The sequence below is a fragment of the Dunckerocampus dactyliophorus genome, chromosome 19 (assembly GCF_027744805.1).
Source record: "Dunckerocampus dactyliophorus isolate RoL2022-P2 chromosome 19, RoL_Ddac_1.1, whole genome shotgun sequence".
Lineage (NCBI taxonomy): Eukaryota > Metazoa > Chordata > Actinopteri > Syngnathiformes > Syngnathidae > Dunckerocampus > Dunckerocampus dactyliophorus.
Window position 1 is genome coordinate 16,907,169 of NC_072837.1, and position 20,267 is coordinate 16,927,435.

The 20,267-nt window shown below is 45.0% G+C and overlaps 3 protein-coding genes across 4 annotated transcripts; 2 read left to right on the forward strand and 1 right to left on the reverse strand.

The window, feature by feature from the left end:
* Positions 1 to 22: 22 nt before the first annotated feature.
* On the reverse strand, positions 23 to 5,866 carry exoc8 (exocyst complex component 8). The gene is made up of 4 exons (XM_054761930.1): positions 3,961 to 5,866; positions 3,640 to 3,893; positions 3,306 to 3,554; positions 23 to 2,461 (listed from the first exon to the last, which is right to left on the reverse strand). The coding sequence occupies exons 1-4, from the start codon at positions 5,108 to 5,110 to the stop codon at positions 2,054 to 2,056; spliced, it is 2,061 nt and encodes a 686-aa protein (XP_054617905.1). The 5' UTR covers positions 5,111 to 5,866; the 3' UTR covers positions 23 to 2,053.
* On the forward strand, positions 5,459 to 14,543 carry sprtn (SprT-like N-terminal domain). Of its 2 annotated transcripts, XR_008566976.1 has the most exons (7): positions 5,459 to 6,229; positions 6,757 to 6,856; positions 6,932 to 7,060; positions 7,129 to 7,399; positions 9,546 to 10,315; positions 14,176 to 14,300; positions 14,427 to 14,543. XR_008566976.1 is itself a non-coding variant. In XM_054761931.1 (6 exons), the coding sequence occupies exons 1-5, from the start codon at positions 5,922 to 5,924 to the stop codon at positions 10,280 to 10,282; spliced, it is 1,545 nt and encodes a 514-aa protein (XP_054617906.1). In that variant the 5' UTR covers positions 5,459 to 5,921; the 3' UTR covers positions 10,283 to 10,315; positions 11,874 to 12,205. The 2 variants fall into 2 exon arrangements, 1 of the variants encoding a protein (XP_054617906.1); XM_054761931.1 differs by lacking the exons at positions 14,176 to 14,300; positions 14,427 to 14,543 and adding an exon at positions 11,874 to 12,205.
* fam89a (family with sequence similarity 89 member A) lies at positions 14,524 to 20,095 on the forward strand. Its single transcript, XM_054761932.1, has 2 exons — positions 14,524 to 14,927; positions 16,325 to 20,095. The coding sequence occupies exons 1-2, from the start codon at positions 14,679 to 14,681 to the stop codon at positions 16,610 to 16,612; spliced, it is 537 nt and encodes a 178-aa protein (XP_054617907.1). The 5' UTR covers positions 14,524 to 14,678; the 3' UTR covers positions 16,613 to 20,095.
* The last annotated feature ends 172 nt before the right edge of the window (positions 20,096 to 20,267 follow it).

The following is a 20,267-nucleotide window of genomic DNA, read 5'->3' on the forward strand; positions in this document are numbered from 1 at the left end:
TTCTTCTCAATGAGTATCTTCAAGTACTGTAATAACAAACAAGAAGGATATTTTATTTGTGGACAAAACAACCATTTTAATGGCCCTGTGAGAAAAACCACAAACCATTATCCACAAATGGGGGGGAAACATGAAACAGTGTTGAACCTTCCCAGGAGTGGCCGGCCAACCAAAATGACCCCAACAACACAGCGACGACTCATCCAAGAGGTCACAAAAGACCCCACAACAACATCCAAAGAACTGCAGGCCGCACTTGCCTCAGTTAAGGTCAGCGTTCATGACTCCACCATAAGAAAGACACTGGGCAAAAACGGCCTGCATGGCAGAGACCAAAGACCAAAACCACTGCTGAACAAAAAGAACATTAAGGCTTGTCTCAATTTTTCCAAAAAACATCGTGATCATCCCCAAGACCTTTGGGTAAATACTCTGTAGTCTGACAAAAGTTGAACTTTTTGGAAGGTGTGTCCCATTACATCTGGCGTAAAAGTAACGCCGCATTTCAGAAAAAGAACATCACACCAACAGTAAAATATGGTGGTGGTAGTGTGATGGTCTGGGGCTTTTTTTCTGCGGTGAGACATGCTGTGATAAATGGAGCCATGAATTCTGCTGTCAACCAAAAAATCCTGAAGGAGAATGTCCGGCCATCTGTTGGTGACCTCAAGCTGAAACCAACTTAGGTTCTGCAGCAGGACAATGATCCAAAACACACCAGCAAGTCCACCTCTGAATGGCTGAAGAAAAACAAAATGAAGACTTCAGAGTGGCCTAGTCCAAGTCCTGACCTGAATCCTATTGAGATGCTGTGGATGACCTTAAAAAGGCGCTTCATGCTGGAAAAGCCTCCAATGTGGCTGAATGACAACAATTCTGCAAAGATGATTGGGCCAAAATTCCTCCCCAGCGCTGTAAGAGACTCATTGCAAGTTATCACAAACGCTTGATTGCAGTTGTTGCTGCTAAGGGGGGCCCAACCAGTTCTTAGGTTTAGGGGGCAATCACTTTTTCACACAGGGACATGTAGCTTTGGGTTTTAATTCCTCCTTCAATAATAGAACGTTTCATTTAAAAACTGCATTTTGTGTTATGTTGTGTTATCACTGACTAATTTAAATTTGTTTGAGAGATTTAAGTGTGACAAACATACAAAAAAATAAGAAATCAGGAAGGGGGCAAACACTTTTTCACACCAGTGTATAAACTGTAGTCAGAAGGACTGGAACAAATTTGGATTTGACCAACTGGACCTGTTGATTTGCCCTAAGCAAATATCATGACATTACACTAGACATTACAGTATAGAGCAGGAGGAGACACTTGGCGTGGCCCAGCAAGGTGCACTGTATTTGGGCACACGCTCCGAGCAGCCGGTGTGACGCCACTGAGGTCTCTGGCAAACCTTTTGCACTTTTCACACACCGCAACACTGGCGTTTCGGGTGGCTGATAGGGTTTTTTGTGTAACATTCACTCTTAAAGTGAATGTTTGCAAGTGAGCTCAGGGGAAGTTACGACAGGCCGTCAACATATTTGCTCACCCGCACAGTACGTGTAGTCTTTCCTAATTGGATCATTTATTAAAAATGATTATTGGTTATTGGATTTATCGGTATGACATCATAATTCCCTGATATCAAACCGATAATAATCATGCACCGCTACTAAAAATAGTTGTGAGACTCAAAGTGTCGTCTAGCATCAGCACTGACCAGAAGAGGAAAGATTTGACGTACAAATGCTGCATCACTGGCTGACATTTAAGTTGAAATTGGAGCACTGTTGACAAATCATTTATTTCCCTGCGCATTTGATCAATACAGCATTTAAATATGCATTCACTTGTCAGTCATCCCTTTTGATCCAATGATAATCTAAGCATCCAAAATAATAATAAATGTTACATTGTTTGCTGCTCAATAGTTTGAGAGCGAGTGTTCAATTGAGCAGACGTTTGGCAGCAGTTGGCTTTCTTTTACACCTGACATAAGCAGGTGTACCTAATGAAGTGGTGGGTACCTAATAATATGGCCAACCAAAATGACATTGTTTCAAACGAGAGATGTGGTGCTCTCCGGGTTGATCCGTACGGGCCTAGTGCTCTTCCTGAGGTCCTGCAGCTGCTTGGCGGGCTTGCCCACGCCCTCCTCGAAGCGGCGCTCCACCTCGGGCAGCACAGTGTCGTGGAGGAAGGCGGCGTTGAGCACGATGAAGGCCTTCTTCTCGGGGTCCTGCTCGCAGCGCAGGCTGTAGTCCACGTGCTGCACGGCCACCAGGATGATCTCGCGCAGGCTCTCCAGCAGCACCATGTGAAGCTCGGGGATGTAGAGCTTCAGGCCCTCCTCCAGGAAGCTCAGCATCTGCTTGGTGAAGGCCACCACCGTGTAGCTCAGGTTCACCCAGCAGTCGACGCCCGTGTACATGTCGAACGTGCTCATGCCGCTTGAGCGCATCTCGTCCTGCGTGGGAAAAGAACACACGGACAACGGTTACTATGGGGAAAAACTGCTTGGTATTTTATTTCTACAGTAGTATTTTTTCGCTGAGTGTAATTTAGCAGCAGACTGCACTTCTGCAGTAAGAGTTACTGTATGTTCGTGAGCGATAAGAATATCCACTTACTGTACCACACGTACACGCATAATAAAGATGTCTTTGTAATGTTCAGAGTGTCAGTGAGTGCACCTCGCCGTCGTCTAGTGACAATGAGGAAGTGTGGTCCCGATGCTGAGCAAACTCGAGACGTGTTAGTGAGTTGGAGGTACATACAGTATATGGCGTCGGAATTGCACTGCTGTTGATGTGTTAAGGTAGCAATAAAGTTAGCGCTAGAGAGCGTAAGACTCTGTGTGACTGTGTGAGGACGCTACTCTATGCCCTACTTTTCCCATTGAGTCTGTGAGGCGTAATGGATGTCATATATCACACACAACAATCTAACATTGAGGAGGACGCCAACGTTAGCGATGGCTAGCATAGCTCTGTGAGCCACATGCTATCATTACAACCGCATCTTAACAGGAACATCATGCTAGGTGAGCTTAAAAGAAAAACACACGGATCAAACGTCCTGCCCCCACGTCTGTAGCAGGCTGACATACAGTTGGCAGCGATCCATGCTGTATTTTAAGATGTGTAGCGAAGCCTGGTTTTCGTACAAAATGGTAGGTTCTTATTAAATATATGTTCAGTTTGTTATCTCATATATTATATATATTTTTAGATTCTTGCTAAACGACAAGTAAAGTCATGAGAAGACACCCTTCTAAGTGAAGAGCACCAGCGTGAAGTCCAAAGGGTTACCTTGAGCTTGGCCAGGGCCTCGGGTGTCATGAGGTTCATCCTCCTCCACATCTCCTCAGAGTTGCGATGCTTGGTGGCTTCCATGATGATGTCCTTGTAGCTGAGGAGCGCCGCCTTGATGTCTTTGACCAGCAGCGATTGCAGCGTGAAAGTCAGGTCCAGGCCGATCTCCGTCAGCTGCTGGCAGTGCTCCTTGGCCACCTTGACGCACTCGGCCGCCGTCGACAGGCTCTCCTTGCTGTCAAACACCTATCAGAGACGCAAGTTGGACTTTTACACGGACAACCACACACGCCGCGACTGTTCTTCCCGTTCCCTGCCGTCGTGTGCCCACCTGCTTGCTGAAGGCGTCCACAAACATCCTCATGGCGGACCTGGACCAGACCACAAACGCAGAGTAGCAGCCCGTGTTCCCGGCAAAGTCCATCTCAAACTCCTTGGCGGTCTCCAGCAGGCTGGTGAAGAAGATGTTGCACAGCTTGTGGATGTAGAGCAGCGTGGCCCCCTCGATGCGAAGCTGGCGTATGGCCGTCTGGACCGCCACTGCCCGGTTCTTCAGGAAGAGCTCACAGGCCTTGGTGGACTGGCCTGGAAGAAAAGATCACATTGAAGGCACACTTCTCCGCACCAACACCACATTTAATAGGATCAGAACCTAGTCTGATGAGCTGGGACACGGCCCGCCTGGTGGCTTTGGGTCCACCTCGAAGGGATCGATCAGGAGACAACTCAAAGACCAGGACCTCGGTCAGCTGCCGCACACGCTCGTCCACCTTGTTCCTGAGCTCTTTGACTTTCTGCGTGATCGGCTGGTCTTTGAGGTACTCGTTGAGCTTGTCCAGCAGGTCCACGGCGCCCTCAAAGTCCCTCTGGGCGATGCACACGTCCAGATCCTCCGGAAGCTCCTGGATCCACTCCAGACTGAGGTCCACACTCTCCCCAGTGTCAGCTTGCTCGCTGTCGTCCTCGTCAAAGGGGTTGGTGGACACCTCGGCCCTCACGGGGGACGTCGGGACCTCCTCCTCTTTCTTGCGTCTGTCCTTGCTGGCTTTGTTCTTCTTGGTTTCATCCAGGATCTCCAGCCACTCCTTCTTGATCTTGCTGTTCTCCGCCTGGAAGATGCGACTGTCTGGGAACATGAGGATCTTGAACATGTCCTTCATGGGAGGGTTGTCCTTCACATTGACCACAGCAAAGCTCTCCAGGTCGTACAAGGCGTTGTATTTGTACTTGACCGTGCCGCGCCGGTTGGGCAGCCAGGTGGCTATCAGCAGGCAGTCGTTCATTAGAAAGGCGTGCACCTTCTGGATGGGGGACATGTTGTCCACATCGTACTCCACAAGGTCGCCATTGTACACCAGGTGCCTTCCAGGGGTGTCCATGATGTTTTTACCACCCTCCACTTTCTCCAACAGTGATGTCAGGGTCCTCTGCTTCACCTCCTCGGTTTCTTTGGGGAATGCAGCCTGCATCTCCTTGGAAGTCTCGTCCTTGTCCGTGGACAGGAGGGCCTGCGTGACGCTCTCCATAATGCTCTTCTGCTCCGTCAGGATGTGGCTCAGCTGGTACATCTCGCTCTCCAGGTACGATATCTCCTTGGCTGTCTCAATGAACTGCCTGTAGTTCTTGTAGACATTTTTCTTCAGGTTTTGAGCCGTTTCGTCGGCCAGGTTTTGGATTTTCTGCCTATGCTCCTGCAGGTCTCTGTCGCCATCGGACTGCTGGGACAGTTGCTTCACGTAGTTCTGCGGGTCGAAATTGGGCGACTCGAGCAGCCTTCGTAATCGATTTCCCGTTTCCGACATCTTGCTCGGCGTTTAACTTTAACGTTCTGTAAAATTAACGTTTGACAGAACAACCGATAACTATACACTAAAATAAGCAGAAGACAGTTCATCCACGTCTACTGGCAAACAAAAACAGGAAGCAGTAAACTGGGTGACACCCTGTTACGTCACAAGATTTGGATGTGAGGGGGGAGCTGGCCAACAAAAATATATACAAACGTTTTTCCAAAACGGACACAGTCGCACAAGTGTTATCACCAGTTGACTGGTTAGTCTGTTTCATTATATTATATTATAAAATGGCCATTAAAAGCACTTTTCACTTATTATTATCACAACTCGTAATCGTCGTGTTACTTTTTAACTGCAAAGCAAATTTCCGACAAGATTAGATCGGAAAAGGAAGTGTGTCTACCAGAGTAAATGCAAAAAATGTTTACAAATTACTCCCATTCAAGCTAAGGCAGGTGAACATTGAGCAATTGTTCCTCGTGTATGCAAAGTAGAAAATAATTGGCTTAATTATCTGATACCTGCTGAATCACGATAAACGCCGCCTCTGTGTTTAATGAGTTGTATTTCGAAATAGACACCGGAAGTGTTTGGGGTGTTCCGCCATGATTACGCACTGTGGCGGCAACAGACATTTGGTCAACACAGCATATAGACGTAGTCGTAAATGTTCACATAAATCCGTTATGCCCACGCAGCATACAGCTGACAGACACTATCCGGGCTGCGGTGGCTGGCTCACCTTTGGGAGCACTGCACAGACTGGAGTTGTTGACCGGTTAGCAGCAGGAAGCTAACTGCTATTAGCCTTTTTGTGATGGATGAAGACTACCTGCTAGCCCTTCATCTTCAAGAACAGTTCAACAACGAGTACGATGCTCCTATTTTGGCATCCAACGACGTCGGACAAAGTGCCAATAAACGGAAAGTGGAAATCAACGGCGGCGCACTTGTGCCCTGGAAGCGAAGTGTGAACCCTGAGAGGCCACTGTCCATCGTGGATCCGTCGTGGGAGACGCTGGACCCGACTCCGGATGTCAGGGCCATGTTCCTGGAGTTCAACAGCAGGTTCTTCTGGGACAAGCTCAGCGGCGTGGAGGTTAAGTGGAGCCCCAGGATGACACTGTGAGTAATTGACCTACAGTCAATGAGTGGTGAGTACATCGCAGCATATCATACAAGTACCTGTGTCCCCAGACAGATTAGGGGGTGGGTAGGTAGGTGTCATGAACTATAAATGTAATTTTTGAGAATTTACCGTTCGCTTTCAAAAACCGAACAATGTAGAACGTAATTACAAACAATATATAACATATTTAAGTAAAGTTGATGACTCATGGGGGAAAAACGAGCTCTGAATGAGCTTCATTGCTTTTTGTTTTAAGACAAAATGTCACTGTGGTTAAAAAAAAACAAATCTGGAGGATATGCAAATTGTCATTATTAAAAACTGAGATTTCAGATTTCACAGGCAGTTTTTCATTCTCATGCTAATACGGGACATCCCTTGTCAACTCAATATGGGACGCATACTTTTATCTGGTCGCACTTAGTCACAAAATGCGACTATTTAGTTGCAGTCTGGAGCTCTGTAATGCTGGCCTGGATGCTGCTAAGCCTGTCTCAATGTGTCCTGCCGTGTTGTGCTGCAGGTGTGCGGGTGTGTGTTCATACGAGGGGCGAGGCGGACTGTGTTCTATCAGGCTCAGTGAGCCTCTTCTCAAGCTCAGACCCAGGAAAGACCTGGTGGAGGTGAGCCGGACCCTTGCACTTGGGACTTTAATCCAGTAGATGTAAACCTTCAAAGACCTGCCGTTGTCCTCACAGACTCTCCTCCATGAGATGATCCACGCTCTCCTGTTTGTGACCCACAACAACCGAGACCGCGAAGGCCACGGGCCCGAGTTCTGCAAGCACATGAACCGCATCAACAAGGACAGCGGGACCAACATCACAGTAAGCGTCTCGTTCGTCAACCTTTTGGAGCTCTACTGAAATATCCCCCCAACCCCACCCTTCCCCAGGTGTACCACAACTTCAACGACGAGGTGGACGTGTACCGCCAGCACTGGTGGCGTTGCGACGGGCCCTGCCAGAACCGAAGGCCCTACTTTGGCTACGTGAAGAGGGCCATGAATCGGGCCCCCTCAGCCCTGGACCCCTGGTGGGGGGACCACCAGAGGACATGCGGGGGCACCTACACCAAGGTGAAGGAGCCTGAGGGGTACGGCAAGAAGAAAGGCAAGAAAGAGGTTGAAACAAACGGGAAGACGTCTGCCAGGGAAAAGCCTTCAGGTAAGAAAGGCTTGATTGGAAAAGTGACTTTGTTGTCAAATTCCATATCATAGTCAGTTTTCAACATCATTTTATTATGCATCATTTAATGCGGGGGGAATCACACAGTAAATAACTTGGGGCAGTGTTACCAAGTTATGGCTCGGGGTGCCATTTGTGGCCAGCGCCTCTTGTTTTTATTGGCCTGCAGCATATTGTAAAAATGGAAGAATACTCGTAAAACTGTAAAATATTAATAATGCTCCCTGCTGTTATGCTTCTTGAGACATGTGTATAATAACTTTATGTAAATAATCACTTTTTTACCAAAATAAAAAATATCCCAAAGGCCCCCACACTTTCATTTTTTAATATTTTTTTGTTTGTAAATAACTTTTTTAATTGTCTTTCATATTTTAATATTTTATTATAGTTATAATGTTTTACATTGTATATATAAATTTAAAAAATTCTCTAATAATAGTTGTTTTATTATAATTGTTTTTAGAGATACACAATATATTAACAATATAGTAACTTTCTGCTTCTCTGGACCGATATGGTAAAGATGACCAATAACTTTTTTTTTTATATCTGCTTTTTTAAATTTAAACACAACTTCTATAGATTTAAGTGTAGTTTGTGCACACCTGATGGTAAGGACTGTAACTAATTAGGATTTGCCCAACTGTACCTGTTGATTTGTCCTAATCAGATATCATGACATTACTACTACCACATCCCTACTATCAGGAGAACCAGAGTGTCGAGCAGGAGGAGCCACCTACTGTGGCCCAGCAAGGTGCACTGTATTCGGGCACATGCCGGTGTGACGCGACGGAGGTCTCTGGCAAACCTTTTGCACTTTACAAACGCAGCACTCGTGGTAGCGATGTTATCAGGTGGCTGATAAGGTTTTTTGTGCGCTCGATGTCCCCCCCCCCGGTCGTGGAGCATTTGGTACAACTAGCACACGGAATGTCTCTGAAACAGTAAATGTTTGTTTACAAGTGAGCTCAGGGGAGGTTATGGCAGGCCGTTAACATGACAAGCAGGAGAGAAAGGGAGAGCTTGATTTGCTCGCCTGCATAGTACGGGTAATCTTGCCTCATTTGAACGTTTTTCTAAATTGTCGGTCATCGGAGATATTTTTAATGTTAGCGGATTTATTAGTATTCCCTCACATGGGCCTGATTGATCATGCACCCCTAATTATTTTCTTAAAATTAAAGCTAAATGAATTTGTTTTTTTATTTTTGACAATTTTTTCCCATTTAGCAATATTTTTTTCCAATGTATTTTTCCTTTTATGTATTTTTAAAATACCTTTCTTTGATTTTGCTATCTTTTTTGTATATGTTTTTATTGGCTTTATTGCATAAAAATTGCTTTGGGGGGATATTTAATAGTATCTAGGGCTGTCAAATGATGAAAAATGTTCATCAAATTAATCACAGTTTTCAACTTAATTAATCATGATTAATCATCATTTGCAACCCTGTGATTAATGTGCCCAGTTTTACTCAATTTTCTATTTGATCATTATTATTTTTTATTTTCTGAAGAAAACGATAAATGAGCAGATACATTTGTGTGTATTAGCAGCTCCGAATGAACTGAAACTGTAAGTCAAGCTGAAAGATAGCACACATGTCCGAAAATGAATTTGTCTAACACAAGTCTCTAACAGTAGCACAACATTTGAACTACACTTTAACCGTGTCGTTACGAGCCATGAAGAGTTGCGTTCACAGACAGTAAGAGTCAGTAAGAGAATATGCACGTATTGTTTTTCTTTGTGTTTTGGTTTACTTAGACCATACATACACGCATAATAACGATATTGTTGATTATTGATGATTTTCGTAGTGTCCGTGAATACATCTCACGGTTGCCTAGTAACAACGAGGAAGTGTGGATCCAAGGAAGACTAGAGACGTGTTTGTGAGTGAGATACATATATGGCGCTGGAATTGCACTGCTGTTGATGCGTTTAGGTAGGAATAAAGTTATAAAAGAGCGTCAGACTCTGTGTGACTCTGTAAGCATGCCGCCATCATAACAGACATAATGCACATGCGTTAATGATGCTAAACATTTCACGTAATTAATTAGTCAAATTAATTAGCTATTTTTGGCATTAACACTAATTTGTTGTGTCTCTCAGGGTCAGGGTTTGTGTCTCGGGATATTCGGGACATCATCCCATTCAGCGGAAAAGGCTTGGTCCTCGGCGGGACGCCGTCCAAGGGCTCAGCCCCTCCACCTACCTCCTCATCTGGCCCCGCCTCCTCTGGCAGTCCTCCCCTGAAGCGTCCTCACAACATGACAGGAGGAGGGTTGTTTCCCTCGCTGGACCAGAAGACGCTCCTAAAGAAGTCTGTAGCAAACACCAAAGTGTTCGTCAGCATCAACGGCTCGCCTGTGAGGATCTCCAAAACTTCTCGTGGTGCTGATAAAAGTCAAGGAGCAGAAAGAGGCACGCAGCCGTCCATTGAGGATCTTTTCACCAAGTCAGCAAGACGCTCGTCCGCCGCAGACTCACAAACTGATCTTCGCGCTGCCGCTTGTAATGGCAACAATAACAGCATCCCAGTGTCCTCGGCGGGAACATCACAGCGTCCCAAATGTACTTCATCCATCCCGAGCGGCAGCACCACCACCGTCGCCGAGCCACCCCAGTCCAAAAAGAGGCCGCCGGAGGACTCGTACAGCATCTTTGACGTCTTCAACAAGAGGCTGAGGATCGAGTCCAAAGAGACGCTACCTGCCTCAGCGCCGCAAGCTAGCTCCGCCTCCTCCTCGTATTCCTCTTCTGTTGTGGTGATGGTCAACTGTCCCGTGTGTGAGGCCAGCGTGCAGGAGACAAACATCAACCAGCATCTTGACTCCTGCCTCTCCTGAACCAGCACCACTCCGGGATGTCCACTTCATTAGGTACGCCCCTGTCACTTTAACGTGTATCCTTGTGCTTAGAATATGTGCTATTTTATACAATGTGTACTAATTGGGTATAAACAATTTATTTATCCACTATTTTAGCTGCAAATGACCCAAGAAAGTAGCAAAATGAGAGAAGACCTTGTCTTAAAGGAAAAGTGCACTTTTTTTGGAATGTTACCCATCATCCACAATCCTTATGTGAGACATGAACGCACGTTTTTCTTTTCTGTGTGTTCGAAAGATATAAAAAACAGGTAAAAAGAGGCAGGTGATTAATGCACGTAATGGAACACACCTATTCCGCCTAGAACGGTCGCTATTAAAACGCCTCCAAAAAGCTCCAACAAGGTTTTATGGTTCTCTATCCATGCTGTGAGCATGTAGTAACAGGTACATTCATGATAACATGGAATACTTACAGTATTTTGGGAACTTCCTTCCTGGGTGGCACATAGCAACATAGAAAGGAATGCTATACCTAGCGTTAACTGAAAAGCTTCCTGCTGCTCTGTTAAAAACAAAAACACAGCAGCAGTGGTGGCAGCTCCAATATGTAGCGTTACCTTTCGCTAGTGGCCTGACGCATTGTGAGCGAGTGTGTGGAGAAGCTAATTGTTAGCCGGCTAGTAGCTAGCCGGTTTGGTGTGGCGAGGTGTCACTACGCCAGTAACGTAGTTCTTGGGCGTAACAATGTTAATAACAATAATAATAATAACAATGTCACTGTAGCTTGGTTAATATGCAGGTCACGTTATGGAAATGGTGCATTGTTGGTGCTTTTTTGGGTTTTTTTTTCAGAAGGCTTTATAGGTTGAATAGGCGCGTCTTATTACGTTCATTCTTGGCTGCCTCTTTTTATCTGGTTTTATATTTTTAGAACGCACAGAAAAAAGAAAGACGTGTTCATGTCTCATGGATGGTGGATGATGGGCAACATTCCCAAAAAAAGTGCATTTTTCCTTTAAGAGATGTTCATTATATGAAACACGGTAGAATAATATCTAGTATTCTTAATGTGCCGTTGATTAAAATGCTCTACATCACACTTTTCAACGCAAGACCCCAACTGAATCTCCTCCCAGGGCGCAAATAAGAGCACATGTTGCTGCAATATTAATATTTGCTGCATGTGAACACAAAAGGCAAACATGAAAAAAGCAATATGATCTCATTTCCAGTTTAAAAAACCCAGATGAACTTGAAATTGTCAGAGTAAGGATAATGTGTGTCCATGAGAGGGGTCAGTGTGATAAGCGCAATCGTCAACATTATTATTAGTGTGAAATAAATGCATACTTCTCATTCATTTAGAAAGCCTGCCGTAGCTTTGGAATGGAATGAATATGTCAGCACAACTTCTATTACACTCTTTTTGACACTTTCCCGTGTGCAAAATACCAATTGCACAAATAAAAAGTAATTGTTTTTATCCAGATTAAATAACGATTCAGGAAAAAAAGGTGTCAGTATGATGCGCTCCAAACCACAAGCACAATAATTAACATTACTACTATTAGTGTTGAATGAATGCATATTTTTGCATTTGTTGCAGGGGTACCTAATGAAGTGGCAGGTGAGTTTTGCTCCAGAGTGGTTTTTATAGTGCAATGTTTGCCCACTGAGGATTTTCAAGTGCTGTGTGTTTTATAGCTTGGAAACAAATCGCCTTCATTCCCAGTCAAGTTGTGCCTTAGCGAAATTGACTTTTGACTTGAAGCCCGTTTCATGTGTGTTGTTTTTTTTACTGCTGTTTTAAAAGACTGTTCTGCTTGTTCTACAAATAAAGCTATTTCTATTCAAAATATATTTGAAATGAACACTTATCGTTAGGTACGTGCGTCTCGTATACAATTGCATTGAAAAGCCCAGACAGGAGCTGTTTTTTTTTTTAATCGTTATTTGCTAGCGATGCTAACTGCTTGTTCTTTTTGGATGAGCAGAAGCCTGCCGGGGTTGCGTGCATCCCCTCCACTCCGCGGGGGGTCCCGGCACACATTAATCTCCTGTGCGCTGTCAGCGTACAGTGATAAAAGTGATGCGGGTCCTGGATTATCCCCTTCACGCTGTGCAGCTAATTGTTCCAACACCAGGAAGATTAGTTTGGCTTTCAAGGACATAAAACAAAAACAAAAACGCTGTCGTAGAAAGTGCGCAGTTCCTCACCAGGCCAGCAGGGCTCAGACATCAAAGTCAGAACATGCATGAATGCACTTGATGAAACTAATAAATGATATTAATATATCATAGTAGTTTGTGCACACCTGGAGGTAAGAAGGACTGGAAGAAATTAGGATTTGACCAACAGTACCTGTTGATTTGTCCTAATCAAATATCATGACATTACTACTACCACATCACTACTATCAGGAGAACCAGAGTATAGAGCGGAGGGAGCCACCTGCTGTGGCCCAGGAAGGTGCACTGTATTCGGACACACGCACCGAGCAGCCAATGTGACGCCACGGAGGTCTCTGGCAAACCTTTAGCACTTTTCAAGCACCGCGGCACCACAAGCCCCAAGCGTGGTAGCGATGTGGCGTTTCAGGTGGCTGATAAGGTTTTTTGTGTGCTCGATGGGTTTTTTTTCCCCTCATCACGGCGCTTGTGGTACGACTAGCATACAAAGTGGCTTCCTCTTAAAGTGAATGTTTGTTTACTAGTGAGCGCTTGATTTGCTCACCCACACAGTACAGGTAATCTCACCTTATTTTTTATTATTATAGTTATCGGAGCTATTTTTAATGTTATTGTATTTATCTGTATGTCATCATAATTCCCTCATATCAGCCGGATAATTGTGCATCCCTAATTTACATATTATTCAATATGTATTATTCAATTATTCTGTTAATAGTCTTTCTTGGTGCTTAACTAGTATAGTAAAAGTAGTTTATATGTATTTAATTTTTTGTGCAAGTATCAATACTTTAACAATTTTTGTAGTTTTACTTTCTGTGTTAACCAATCAGTGGCATGCATTGTTTCTAGCTCCGCCCCTCTCCAGATGCTACAACAACACTAATGTGCCGGAAAGTGAAATTAGACGTCCATGTTTTCAGTACCCCTTCACACTACTACTACTTTGGGAAGTGAATCAGATTTCGCATCAGATTTAAAACAGAAAAACATCTCTTTAGGTTTCATGCGTCTGACTGTGTGTGTGTGCTGCTTTCATTGTTATTGTTGCGTTTATAGTCGTGACGGGGCTGCAGGCGGGGCTGGAAGTGAAGCCCACCATCTGTCCTTTGTACCATTGTCTCTCACACACACACATTAGAGGAAAAGCTATCCATTTGTTTTATTGCTTGGAGTAACTTTGCAGACATGAAGGATTATGTATTTAAAAAAAAAAACATTATCAGGATATCAACTCAGATTACAAATAATGTTACTCTTCCAAAAAAAGGCAGATTAAGCAATAATTGAAAGTGGATTAGAATGCAGGGTGGGATGGTGGCCTCGTGGTTGGCATGTCTGCCTCACAGTCAGGAGAACAGGAAATTTGCATGTTTTTCCGCGTGCTGGTGTCGGTGTTCTCCTCCCACATCCCCAAAACATGCATGTTGTGACAGACAGTATGTTGCGTGTGATTGACAGGTGACCAGTCCAGAGTGTACCCCGCTTCTTATAGCCAGGCGGGATCGGCTCCAGCTCTAGCCTAAGTGCTAGAAAAAATGAATGGCTTGATTAAAACGCACTACTTTATCCTTCATGTTGATATTTTGGTGCATTGTAAGGTGTCATAAAACACTTTTTTAAGGCTGTTTAATTTGTTTAAAAGACAGTATGGTCATAATAACAGAGTGAATTGCCACATGGTTGAAAAAACGAAATGTTCTTTTGCTGCCTGCAAGGAGACGCCCAGAAGCCACAGCATTAAAAGACCGGAAGTTGATTTAATTTCACAGCCACAGCGTCAAACGTTACAGAAAGGTCGACAACAGCACCAGGGACGTCGACTTCAGAATAAAAGTAAAAGGTTTGTAATAAAGTAAATTGAAGAATGAGAATGAGTGAGTTAAATATGTTTTAATTTGTACTGGATCACTCTTCGTAAGGAAATACCCATCGGCTTTTTAAAAATGTTTTCTTTTTTTTATTTTAGATTTGTGTGGCTTTCCCAGCAGTTATTTGTGTGAAGTTCACACCGGAAGTAGCTCTTTCTGCCTCCAGTCCGGAAGACTTGACATGGCGTCTCCAGTGTCCCCAGGCGGAGGCAGTTGCTGCGTGTCCCACAGAGGTGTCTCCTTGTCGCCGTCTTTTGTGTGACAAACACAACAGCGCGACTAACAGACAGGTGTTAGTCACAAAAGGTGACGTTTTTTTTTACTGTGTCGCTGGGCCGCTACACGTCGCCATGAACGGGAAGTCGTCCAATGGCACGGCGGGGGGAATGGCGTGCATCGACGGTCTGCCACCGCTACCCAAGAGCCTGAGCGGCTTACTCAACTCCAGCGGCGGCTCCTGGAGGGACATGGAGAGGATGTACGTGAAGAAGACCATGATCCAGGACGACCTGAGCCGAGGCAGGAACAACGCCGACAACCTGCTGGCCAACAAGCCCGCCAGCCTCGACGCCGCCCTGGCTCTCCTGCGGAAAGAGATGGTAACGTATGCCAGACTCCCTTAAAGAAAGTCACACTTTTACGTATCACCCTACTCTTGCACACTTTACCTTCCCTCACAGCATAATCGATAGTATTAGCTCATGAATAACATGTTCTGTTATATTCGGCTTCATTATTATGTGTAATTCACACTCTTCATCAAATCGAATGAGCAACTTTCCAATGTGTTCGGAGTTCATTTTCACTGCCAGGCGAACAATCGACCAACCCTCAAATTACATGTTTTGTCATTTAATCTTCATTAACACTAAACGTTATAATAACTACACTAGTTTTGCTGTCGATTGGTTAAAAGACCCCACGTTCTTCACGTCAACCGCTTAAAATACGTTTCGTCATGTAATCTCGTTTTTTTTCCACATGCTTGCGTTACAAACTTGCATTTGTTAAGCGACGTCTGGCACACGACATGGCTTGAGGCTTGTGTTCCTCCTGATACGTTGTAAAAAATGTATACATATATACATATTTGTTTCGCTATCAGAAACCAGATTCCTTCTGGCAGCTCTGGTCAATGTGTAACATAACACTTGACGCCAAGCACCAGATGCCTGCAGAAACATCATCTCTTCTTCTCCACGCCGGCAGAGCTTTGTTAAATCCTCTTCCTGCTTTTGCGTCCTCGGGTCGAGGCTAATCTGGGAGTGTTTTTCACTTGAGGCTGCAGTCTTAAATTGTCAGCGTGTTTTCCAAAGAGTCCCTTCCCAGTTGACCAAGCGACTAGCTCTGTTTGAACAACTCTGACTGGCGCGTCTGTGATTTGTTTATGCAGGGAGCGCAGTGACCCTGCGGTCAAACAATGTGCATTGTCAGCTGGGTGGCGTGCAGCAGAACGGCATTTCAAGCTCCTCTGCGCTCTTGTTTGCGTACACTAATGGCATCCATTACAATGGCTTCGTCAAACATTCCGCCTTTGACTGACACAGTCGGAGACGTGTTAAGTTGTGGTTATTCCTCATTAAAACAAGCAGAAAAGACGGAAGGCCAATGTTTTTTTGCATTCAGATGCACAAGTCGGGTATCGCAAAGTTAAGTTGTAAGCAAATGTATTCATGCGCCAACTCCAGGACAGATTCCAACCAAGTGGTGGCGCATTTCACACACATCCTGCAGAACACAGCAAAGTGGAAGATAAGTGTGTGCTGGCGTTTTAAATACTTGTCGGACAATGTGGGGTGTCGAACGTCCCGTCCTTGTCCTACCTTTTTGGCGTCCCCTTGCACACAGGCACCATCCCACATCTGGTACTACCTCCAGAGGTGCAAAATAGCCAGGTTCAATTCGTCTGTGGAGGTGCCATTCGTACAGGTTTTACCGGCTGGCATGTTGTCTGTTAGCGGGTCTTTAATCGGGTTCTCGTGGCCGCCCCCTGTAGGTGGGCTTGCGCCAGCAGGACATGTCCCTGCTGTGCCAGCTGTGGTCGCTGCACGAGTCCATCCAGGAGTACAAGGGCAGCTGCCAGGACCTGAGCGCCGCCTCCAGCCTCAGCATGATGGACAACGGATACTTCGACGAGGACGACGAGTACTACCCGGACGCGGGCGCCACGCCCACCGGGGACCAGCCGGGCGCAGAGGCCGGGAGCGAGATGACGGCGGCGGCAAAGAACGGCGGGAGCATCGGCAAAGACGACAGCTGGGAATCGTTTCGTGTCACCATCTGAGGCCTCGTTGTGGAGAAGCGGTGGTTGTTTGGACGGCAGAGGGAAGGACCGGGACAACCTGTGGAATCTTCTTCCCGTCCTGACTGGGAGCGCCTCCTCTGGTGTCTGCTGGTCCTGCAAGGGGCGTGGCTTCCACACCTGGCGCTAACAGTGCCGCCAAACATTCCCAACGGACTATCTATTCTTGGAGACTCGTTTACTAAAACAAATTAGTAATATACATTTTTTGAATTTTTATAAACTGCTGCCTCATCCAGCGTTTTTTGCCGTCTTATATCAATGTATCAACAAAGTTTTATTATTTATTATAAAGTATAAATAACACAGCAGCCACTCTTCTGTCGGGCTGCAAACATCAGGAAGAGTTTGTGGCCTAGAATGAATTTATTTAGCCAAACAACGTACAGCGCCGTCGGGTGATTTGGTTAGCTGCGCAAATGTAGCCCCGCCCACAAAAAGCAGCAGTGGAATACGTGGCAAGAGGTCGCCGACCGGGCAACTGCGCGGCCGCGGACGCTGCAGTGCTCGCCGAGTACAGGGTCTTTTTCCTATCTCACGTGAATGTGCGTCATGCTAGCGACACTTTTCATCCGATGCGGGTGCGCTGTTAGCACTCGAACCATCCGCTTCTCATCTTCCTTCCTTCCTTGCATCCGTCGATGTCGTGCGTGTGTAATACGTGACCAAAGAGACGCTCGGCACCAAATGTTTCCTCCATGCCGAGCGCCTGAAATAATCCAGAGCTACTCCAGCAAATGTAAAAAATATCTATAAGAATGTCTCCACGCCGTCTTGCACTGAGCCAGAACATCTTCACCGCAGGGTTAGCTGTGCCTTTAGCTCACGTTAATAATAAACGCCTGGCGTGTTCACCTTCAAACGCATGCCACTGTTGTACAAAAATCTGATTTACATATTGGTAATGGACACTTCATTGGGTACACCCCGTCCATCTCAACATGGGCCAGAAATGGTATTATTATTATTATTAATATTAATATTATTATTATTCGTTTTGTTGAAGTTATGAGTTGTGCATCGGTCTATACAACCGGAATTGACCACTGGGTAGAGCAACGTCTGTATTTGGACAGCATGGGGACGGTCCAGAAGCTGCCCGATAGGATGCATTGTGGTGATCTTTTGAATTTGCGTGGCGTTTTCTGGTGTACAGCCGTCCCTCGCTACATTGCGGTGTTTCAAAAATGCTCACGGTTTCGTGGTTGGCTACGGCCTACTATTAGTTTAAAATGTAGGAAAATTGTACTTACTCTTTGCCCAAATGAAGCATTTCCGAGCATAAAAACGGCAAAGTGAACTGAAATCCAAGTTAAAACCAGCATTCAACTTGTCAATGTAGTGTTCTACATTGGCCACCAGGTGTCAGTAATTGTTTGGTGAGACAAGCACCAGACTTGAGCAACAGGCTTTTATTGCAGCTTTATATGATCTCACAACAGGTGCAGTTATAATAATAATAATCATAATAATAATGCGGGCTACTGTTGTGGCCATAGCCCACAAGCTAAAACTCAACACTGAACCCTGATGTCACTTCCTGTCCACCCATTCTGCTTCACTACAAGGCAAACTATCTTAAGATGTCTTTACTATATTGGATAATAGGAGTGTAATGGTGACTATAAGGGTGTTAGTTCCTGTCTAGAGGGCTCTGGTAAACAGGTTTTCTATGCCTTAACTACAAACATATTTCATTTATAAATATTGAATCCTACTTTGTGTGAATTCACTTGTCGCGGTCGGATCTGGAAGCGATTAACCGACCACCATACAGGAGGGATTACTGTACCTCATGAAGCGACAATTCTGTCCACAGATACTGACCTTGACTGGCCCGGCGAGCCACCAGACGCCAAAACACGAGTGAATATCCTTCCAGAAAATCACATTAAATGACTGTAATTCATATGAAAAACAGTGGGTATCACACTGAGAAACTTCACAATGAATGACGACGCCATCACGGATGTGTTATTGAATGTTTTGTCGTACACGTGATTGAATTTGACCTGTGCAGTAAAGCTGACTCTTACCAGTGATGCAGTTCAAACACTGATGATGATGATGATAATCATAAATTAGGGGTGCACGATAATTATCGGGCCGATATGGGGCAATTACGCTGTCATACCGATAAAGCCGATAACATTAAAAAAAAACAAACCCTCTCCAATGAGGCGAGATTACCCGTACTGTGCGGGTGAGCAAACCAAGCGCTCCTTTTTTCCTCCTCCCTGTGACATTAACGGCCTGTCGAGCTCGCATTTAAACAAACATTCACTTTCCAAGGAAGACATTTCGTGTGCTAGTGGTACCAAATGCTACACATTGGGAGGGGGGACATCAAGCACACAAAAGACCTTATCAGCCACCTGAAACGCCAGCACCGCGGCATTTGAAAAGTGCAAAAGATTTACCAGAGACCTTCGTGGCGTCACACCGGCTGCTCGGAGCGTGTGCCCGAATACAGTGCACCTTGCTGGGCCACAGCAGGTGGCTCCTCCTGCTCTATACTCTGGTTCTCCTGATAGTAGTGATGTGGTAGTAGTAATGTCATGATATCTGATTAGGATAAATCAACAGGTACAGTTGGTCAAATCACACCTGTTTACCTCCAGGTGTGCACAAACTACACTTAAAACAAAATTAAAAAGAAAATAGATATAAAAAGGTTATGGGTACCATATCAGTCTTGGGAAGCAGAAAGTTATCAGTGTCGGTATCGTTTAAAAAAAAAAAAAAAGCTATCGTGCATCTCTAATAATAATGATAGACTATCAGTGCCTTGCAAATCATCAGACTTAATTGACGACGAGGACACGTCACAAGCGACGCTTCACAAGACACGTGCTTTGCGTGTGAATTGCTTTCCTTCGGTGCAAAGTTAGGGAAACAAAGCAGTCATGTAGCGCAACACTCACAATGTCCACGTTGAAGCTCGTGAAAGTTCTGTGTAGCATCTTTTGGTGCGCCTCAGGTACAACCCTCCCGAAATAAACGACCTCGACGAATGCACAGACGCAGCGCGGCTCCAAAACAACAGCATTGCTTGGAATGATACACCAGCTAAGTGCTAACATGTTAGCTCCTGCTCGTATCAACACATGAACTATGTTGTCACGTGTATCCCGTGTATCAGTGTCATATGTGATGTTTTTACTCTGATGCTGTTTATGCTAAGTCTTAATATGAAATATCTGTGTGGTTAATCCACTGACAAATTCCACTTGAGCTCACCATACAGCTGCTGTCGTAGCCCCGCCCACACGTTTCGACCACGCCTTTTAATAATGCTCTGAAAGTCATCCTCCACACCAGTAGAGGGCAGCCTGCAGTGAAAGGCCGTCATTATTGTGCTTTCCTCACTACAAACTGTTTGTACTTTGGCTGCAAAGTGCTTGTTTGAAATCTGTCTCATGTTTCTGTCCAAAAAAAAAATCCAAAATAAAATATGTGAGTTGAGTTTGAGCTTAGAAATGAGCCTTGCAAATATGTTGGACATGTACTATATTACTACATGTACTACAAATGTTGGACATGTACTATATTACTACATGTACTACAAATGTTGGACATGTACTATATTACTACATGTACTACAAATGTTGGACATGTACTATATTACTACATGTAC